The 8694-nt window shown below is 37.5% G+C and overlaps 1 protein-coding gene across 1 annotated transcript; it reads right to left on the reverse strand.

The window, feature by feature from the left end:
* Positions 1-543: 543 nt before the first annotated feature.
* Positions 544-6366, reverse strand: LOC113151127 (serine/threonine-protein phosphatase 6 catalytic subunit). Its single transcript, XM_026343974.1, has 7 exons — positions 6218-6366; positions 5284-5379; positions 5121-5186; positions 4875-5016; positions 4687-4766; positions 4226-4435; positions 544-1361 (listed from the first exon to the last, which is right to left on the reverse strand). The coding sequence occupies exons 1-7, from the start codon at positions 6290-6292 to the stop codon at positions 1113-1115; spliced, it is 918 nt and encodes a 305-aa protein (XP_026199759.1). The 5' UTR covers positions 6293-6366; the 3' UTR covers positions 544-1112.
* Positions 6367-8694: the final 2328 nt, after the last annotated feature.

Genomic DNA, 8694 nt, shown 5'->3' on the forward strand with positions numbered 1-8694 from the left:
TTGACAGTGATGAATATGTTTCATATGTTTCAATAATGTAAGCTGACTAGCTGAATGTACTAAACCACCAGGTTTTTCTTCTCTAATGGCACAGACACATTCCAGGATTCATCAGGTTCTCATTGTGAAACAGGGATTCAGGGAGCATGAGACATCAGTTTCACACATGGATTGGCCACCACAGAGTCCACTGAGAATTTCTAGGATGTGCCGGAGAAGACTACTCAGTGGTCCAACACCATTATCAATACAATATGTTAGCATAATTAATGCAGTTCAGAGAAATGTGCTGACATAGCCTAAGCTTACTGAAAAAATGACACAGGTAATGCAATGTGTAATGAAAGAAAAATAAATAGTGTGTGACTTTTCTCTTTTCTGACAGAGTGTGGTCCTGTTTTCTCCCTCACCCCTGTAATGATGTCTGACATTTCACATTTTTACATTTGCTTTTTATTTAAAAACAGTATATTGACACACAGAAAAATAATAATTACAAGTGCTCATTCCAATTCTGGAAATGACTGATTTTTTTTAAGGCAACAGCCTTAATGACACTAAAATTTCTAATGAATATAGTTATTTTCTTTTACAACTCATAGGTTTACATATTTATTCATAAGATCACATACTAACACCAAGTGCTTGACTTCATTAAAACTTGCTAGAACAGGTGCAAGTTTTCCATGTTTGCAGTTTCTTATTATTTTACACCCAGCTCTAATATATTACCATAACAAAATAAAATAAAACATTGTTTATAACACTTCATCTGCAATTTCCTCAGTAGAGTCAATTTTCAATGAGCATTTATAAATATAAACTTGAGTGTCAGTTGTCAGTTTGTGTAATTTGGATCCTTCCTCGCAAATATTTCAGCAGCACAGCAACGCTACTGAGTCAACTGACTTGATGCAACATTTAATTTAAGCTGCAGAATAATGGCATTAAATGCACAGCGGAAAATAACAATTGACAAGTGGCACCAGGAAATTCACTGCAAATACTCATACATTATACAAAATCCTTATGTGTACAAACTGCTGATGCCAGTAATTCGGTCGGTATCTGTGCACTGAACAAATGGCTGCGTTGTTTCCATTTTAATGTGCTTACAGGAAATAAGGTGTGGTCGTTCGGGGAGGAATGACTCTTTCAGAGTCGGGCACTGCTCTGAAGAGCTTTGGCTCTCTTGTGTTAGCATCTTTGAAGACCATAATAGAGGCAATGTTGCCGCAGCGATAGCAGTAGTTAGGAGCCGACCACACTGTGACCAGCTTCTCGTCAAACATAAACTTGTAGCCCTCATGGACAAGCTGATGTGCCCGGCAGATCAGCTTCAGGTTGTTGATGTGAACAAACTGCAGGTTTTTGGAAGACAAGAGCGGGAAAGTGAAAAATATGCTTAAGAAATCACAGATGTGAATACATATCACTTTTCCTTCTGTCTATTTTCTTTAGAGACCCCACCAAGCAGTGAACAGCGGTGGTTTGATCATACATGTGTGCACAAAATTGTTGGTACCCTTTAGTTGAAAAAAGAAAAACCCTCAAAGGTCACTGAAATAACTTATGACTAACAAAAATCAGACGTTGCTTTTGAGTTGTGGCTTAACAGAACCATTTTAAAAAAACTAACTAATGAAACAGGCCTGGACAAAAATGACAGTACCCTTAACTTAATATTTTGTAACACAATCTTTTGAAGCAATCACTGCAATCAATTTCTGCAATTCAATGAGACTTCTGCATTTGATTGGGTGTCTGATTTAAGACACCCTGTGCCAGATGGAGCGAAATAGCCCTAGAACATAACCTCTGTGTTTCACAGTGTATTCCTCTTTGTATGCTTCATTTTTGCATCTGTGAACATAGAGCTGAAGTGACTTGCCAAAACGTTCCAGTTTTGTTGTTATTTAACATCTTTTCTAGGGGCCTGGGTAGTATCCTGTTTGTCCAGGCCAGTTTCATTAGTTTGTTTATTAAAAAAACTTCTGGTGAACCACAACTCATAAGCTATGTCTGATTTTCATGAGTTCATTTTAGTAAATTTTGTTCTATAATTTTGTCAGTTTCAAATTATTTCAGTGAACAGATTTTTTTATGTATTAGGGTTAGGGTTAAAATAAAGTGAATGTAAAACTATACCATGTAAAACATGGGACAAGGACAGAGCACTACACACAGTACAAATCAAATATTGAAAATACACCAAATAGAAGAATAATGCAGTTATTTAAAAAGTGTTTAACAACAACAAAAAAAAATATTTCAAAATAATTGTACACAAAAGGACTGTTATGTATGTGTATGGTGCAAGGCACTGCTTTTTATGATTTCATCTAAAATAAAATACAAGTACAGCAGATATGTACAGTGGCAAGAAAAAGCATGTAAACCTTTTGAAATCTTGTGGTTTTCTGCATTAATTTGTCATAAAACATGATCTTCATCTAAGTCAACAGTATTGACAAATATGATGTACCTAAAATAATACGAAATAAATTCTGATCTTTCATGTCTTTGACACCCGCTTGGCAGCAATAACCTCATCGGGGCGCTTCCTGTAGCTATGGATCAGACCTGCACGTTGTTCAGTGTCTCCATTTGTAGATTGTGTGCCTAACTATGTGCTAATGAATTTTTAAAGCCTTTTAAATCACTTTGTAACCCTTTCCACCTTTAAGTAAGTCATGAATTCAAGTAAGTCAAGGTATTCTGAGGCATTTCGGATCAGAATTTTTGTGTACATTATATTTGGGCACATTATATTTGTTAATACTGTTGACTTAGATGAAGATTGAAGAAAAAGGTTTACATACTTTTTCTTGCCACTGTATGTGTTCTAATTGCAGTATATGCTTGATGCATGTTTTCTATGTAATGTTCCAGTTTCTTTTTATTGCTAACATGCCTCTGTCAAAACCGAAGTCTCATTGCCAAAACACAATCAGCAGCATAATTCCAAAATCCAAATGAGTTAGTTTGGATTACCTTATAAATGCTGTCAAAAACGCATTCAAAATAGAATAATTGCAACTTTCATGCTTTTCTGTACTGAAGTATAAAAATCCGAGGGTCATTCAATAATTATTTTCGGTGTAAGGACTTTTAATACAGATGGAAGCTTACTTTTTTTGTTGTTTTTTGTTTTACTTCTTTTTCACATGGATTTAATTTCTTTTGCAGATTTAAAAAAAAACCTTGAGAGTTTTGGCGATTAACAAAGATGGCTGACCAAGAAGCAGCGGTCAGTTATCAAGGTTTTCGTTGCTGAATGGTGCAAACCTGTTGAAATTCATAGGAGAATGTCAACTGTGTATGGTGCCACATGTTTCAGCCAAAAAAATGTCTACAAGTGGGCTAAATTGTTTAAAGAAGGACGGAGCAGTGTTGAGGATGAACGCAGGCCTGGGAGGCCTACAGAAGTGAGGTCTCCTGAGGTGATCGTATCAGTCAATGACCTCATTCAGTCTGACAGAAGGGTGACAGTGGATGACATTGCAAGGACTTTGAAGAGAAAAGTAAGCTTCCCAGTAAGTAAGCTTCTATCTGTATTAGAAGTCCTTATACCGAAACATTCACCTTATTTATTGAATGAACCTCGTATTTACACAACATTTACAATATTATGTAATAATAACCTTCTTATTGTCTTTTTGTGTCTCTTTTATAACCTTTTTTTTGCAGCAGGAATTTCAGGAATTAGTTTCTTTGTTTCCATGATTCCATCCGTTATTTTTCCACTGTATGTGCAAGTAAAAAGTATATGAAGCAAATTGCTGCATTTCTGATTTGTTGCTGTTTCACTGTATTATGCATATACTACTATACAGCCTTCTACCATAGAGATTTCTGGTCTCTATCATTTTCTAATAAGAGCCTTCTTACTTGGTACTTTCAATACCTTTTTTTTTTTTACCAATGTTGTAGCAGCAATAGGCAATTTCAGAACAGAACACATGATCTTGGTTTGCATTCTGTGCTGACAATGTTTCTGAATGAGAATTGCTGTCAGTGTTTTTCTGTTTGTTTGTTTTTTAAAACAAACTTATTTTGAGACAAGTACAAAGTGTGTTGAGTGATCTTCTGAGGTAAGATGAACTGTTATGCATGCATGCATGTTGATAATGCAGATTGTATAATGAGCTTTGAAAGAGTGGCTTCTGCATTGAGTGATGCTTGTCAATAAAAGTTAACTCAATAAAAGTAAAAGCAACCTTACCTCATTAGTGACCTTTGCACCAAACAGCCAGCCAGCTCCTCTGGGGCTGATCGCCCAAGTGTCCACGTCTTCAGGGTCTGACCACACCAGATCACAAAATGCTCCTTTGTGGGGGATCTCCTGGTTTCGCTCAATGGTGCGGATTTGATCTAGGGTTTTAATGTCTGGGGAGAGGCCTCCATGGACACAGAGGATCTGCTCATCCATCAGCTGACAGAAAATTACACAAAAACATGTTTTAGGACATCACACATACAGTTCACCATATATCTGATGATAGTGTGGGGTGCAGCACTCCGGACTAACACTATCCTCTCAGGGGCAATAAACATAACGTAGACAATAACTTATAGATGGGACTATTGCATATTAGATAATATCATCCATATTCGTAGATAATTTGAAAAACAAAACAAAACAAACAACAACAAATACAATTCACAAGGTGCAACAATACTTACAGCTGCAACTGTTAACATATCAAAGACCTTGGTGCAATAACGCCATGCATTTGCATTTCCATACTTGGTCTGGCACTCATCTGTAGGACATAAAAGTGTTTTGTTTCATGTATTAGTAAATGTGTATTAGTGAGAGTGAAGCTCATAGCTGCACAAAAAACAATGTTTTTCCATGAATTACATCTCACCATAAAAGCCATAAACTTGTGTGATCTGTCTGCTTTCGTGGTTCCCACGTAGGAGTGTGATGCGGTCAGGCCATTTGGCTTTCAGCACCAGCAAGTAGGTGAATGTCTCCAGACTGTAGTACCCCCGGTCAACAAAGTCTCCCTAAAGATAGCAGAGGTTTCTAACCAACACTGTGCTAAACAGTAGTTAAAACAAATCCATTAAGATAAATGCTTCTCAAATTTAAACTGATTAAATATACAAACCATAAATATGTAATTTGTGTCTGGAACCTGGCCACCAGTTCGGAAGAGCTCACAAAGATCATAAAACTGAGATACAAAGAGACACAAGTTCAGATCTTTTATGCTGTGTGGCCTCTCACATTAAAAGTGCTTCTTGTTTCTTGTTTTGAGACTTGGTCCTTACCTGTCCATGTATGTCGCCACATACTGTTACAGGAGTAGAGACAGGCTGAACATTGGATTCCTCCAGCAGAAGATCGCACACATAGTCACATAACCTCTGTACAGATGAAATGCAGCAGTGATTTCTATTAAAAGCTGCGATGTTACTGGATCTCACTAACATCTCAAACACTCAATTGTGAGGACCAGTAAACTATAAGAATTACTTTATTAGTCTATGCTGCAGTGACAGCTTATGACACGATTTATAGCAAAGTATAGTTATCCCTCTTCCAAAGCCTTTGTTTTAGCAGGCTGTTCATGCTTGAACCATGACTACACAATACATGATGTGTGTATATGCCAAAGAATATGATAGAATAATAACAATAACAACAAACAACTATGGAATGACAGCAAGCTAAGTCATATAGTTAATATACTTTAATACACACAAAACACAACTCCAAATACTAAATTATTCTTACAATTACTTATGGGTTAAGCTAACATTTCCTCTTGCTGGACATACTGGACATAACACTACTTATAATTCAAATGTAGCTCTAACGTTAGCCTGGTGGTAGGGTTGTGGTAATAAACAACAACAATCAGCAGCATCACGTCATATTATTATTATTAACATTATCTGGTCCTTTTAACCACAGCACGTAACGACATAACGAAGCAGGTCATTTTCATTCGTGCTTTGATAACACATAACGCCAATAGAACAGTTATACTGTAAGTCCAACTATTTATTTAACTTAATGTTAACGGTTCTGACTTCCTGGCCAAGGAGTGAAACCAGAAAGCTAACACTACGTTATTAGCTAGCTGAAGCTAACTTCAGCTAATTGCCACTTTACAGCGTAGAACTGCAGTGACTTAACGTTCCAGTTCCAGTCTAAGTCGTGTATCTTAGTGAAAAAAGATTTAGATAAAGTAACATTTACCTTGAGGTCATTTTCTGGGAGGTATTTGCACTGTTTTGCAATCTCCGCATATTTATCCAAATCTAGAGGCGCCATTGTACCTTGCTAGACGTCATACGCAACTTCCTGAAACACTTCCATCACAGATGCACTACACATGATTACACTCTGTTGTCATCGAGCGTGTAACAAATACATCCGAAATAGAATTTTATAGTAGCCCGTTTTATAATTTCTCTCCACACTTTTCTGTTATAAATATAGAAATTAAACAGTTTGCCTTTTAAGATGCTGTTCGACTGTAATGAATTTTACAAAGATTTGTTTGTGTTTTATTACTGTGCTCAGGTCGATCCAGTTCTGCGCAGATTCGATCACCGGTGATCGGCGCGCAGTGCATGCCGGTTAGTTTCCTGTCCGCCTTGATGCCGACTTACTCTGACGTCATGCACACGTAAGCAACCATAACCTCGTGAGACCAAGGCGGCCGCAGATGTTGGAGCCAGGCGCTGCAGTCACTAGGCTCGTTCGTACGGAGCACCTTAAGGGTCACGGCAGCTTTTTTTACAGTATAGCCTGTATCAGTAGATACAGGCTATACTGGCTGTGGCCACAGGTTCACCCTCACGTTTGGCTGCTGAGCAGCAAATATCACTGTAACTCAGTTAGTGAGACAGTTAGTCAACGGAGGATGCTGCTGATTGAGACTGACTGTAGCTGGGATTACGGCTGGAGCCGTATCTGTGCTCCAGTTGTTCTAATTCACATTGTCCATATTAGTTCATTGTAGCTAAAAACTATATGAATCACTCAGCAGCGCTATAGGCAGAAAGGAGGTTTACAGTAGGATAACCTGTAGAGATCTTGTCCCTTGGCCCACAGCTGGAATCAGCTCCAGCATCCCGAGTTATTCATATAAATGTTTAGCCATCATGAACTAGCAGGTACAGTCAGAACCATGATAACCATTATAGACCATTAAGACCTGCAAGCTACACTTCCTAGGACAACTAGGATCAGCTCCAGCTGTATGCGTTATTTGCTATAGCTGCAGGTGATCTGCCACTCTGTTTAACACTATTGAGTGGTTCATATAGTGTTTAATTACACGGAGCAAAGACAATAACAACTGGGGCACATATACGGCTACAGTCACAATCAACAGCTCCATCCCAGCCGTAATCCCAGCTATAGTTTGTCTCAATCAGCCTCAGCAGTGCTGATTATATCTTCCTTTAACTGTCTCCATCTCGCTGAGTTACAGTGATAGGCCTACTTGCTGCTTTTGTCCTTTGAGAATATGTCAAACACATCTGGACCAGACTTCTACATTTTAGTTGTCATCATTATTTAAATGTATTTATATATTTAATTAATATATTTATTTATATGTATACTTTTACTTGCAGTGGATTATTTTTGTGGAAAAGAACCTTCACTTTTACTTGAGTACAGTAACAGTTTTATTATACAACAAGTGACAAACTCATGTGCATACAATTAATGTGAACTGTGGATAGATGTTATCAACAATACAGTGTTGATAAAAAAAAATCACCCCCTTGGATGTTTCATCCTTTTATTGACACTATAAATTAATCATGGTCAATACATGTCTTGAAAGTCTTTGAAAAATACCTAATTGTCAAAGTGAAACAAGTTTCTACAAAGTAATGTCAATTAAATAAAAATATATAGGAATCAGTGAAATCAGTGTTTGCATTAATATCCACCCCCTTCAGGTCAGTTTTTAGTAGATCCACCTGTGGCTCTAATCACAGCATGGCGTCTGTGTGGATAGGTCTCAATTAGGCTTGCACATCTGGACACCGGAATTTTATGGCATTCTACTTTGCAAAATGGCTCAAGCTCTGTCAGGCTGCGTGAGGATCAGGTGTGAACAGCCCTATTTAAGCCCATCCACAAATTCTCTTTTGGATTCAGGTTTGGGCTTTGACTCTGCCACTCCAGAACATTCACCTTGTTGTTGTGCTGGAAACCTAATCTTCTTTCAAGCCGTAGTTGTCTTGCAGACTGAATAAGATTGTCCAGGATTGTCCACGATTGCATTCATCTTACCCTCTACCTTAACAAGCCTACCAGGAACGACTGCCACGAAGCATTCCCACAGCATGATGCTGCCACCATGTTTTACAGTGGGAATAGTGTGTTTGTCAGTGTCTTAAGTCTATATTTTTTTACTCTTAATTCTTTTTTGATTTGTTGGGTAAAACCTGTGAAGCATTTTAATTGAGATCTCTTTGTCTTTGTCATTCAATAAAAATGTATGTGGTAAAAGCCAAACTTTAACCCAATTAGTCTCTTCCCACAAAGCTAGACCAATATGAGACAACAAGGTGTATATACAATATATTATATATAATAAATATATTATATATTTATAGCAGACAGATTACTTCATTTTTGTTCTTGATTCGCCCTGAAAAACAAGCTTTCTCAGTAGCTGTCTTTATCACATTGTGACTGTTGTGAAGGGA

Source organism: Anabas testudineus, chromosome 9 (assembly GCF_900324465.2).
Source record: "Anabas testudineus chromosome 9, fAnaTes1.2, whole genome shotgun sequence".
In the NCBI taxonomy this organism is placed as follows: Eukaryota; Metazoa; Chordata; class Actinopteri; order Anabantiformes; family Anabantidae; genus Anabas; species Anabas testudineus.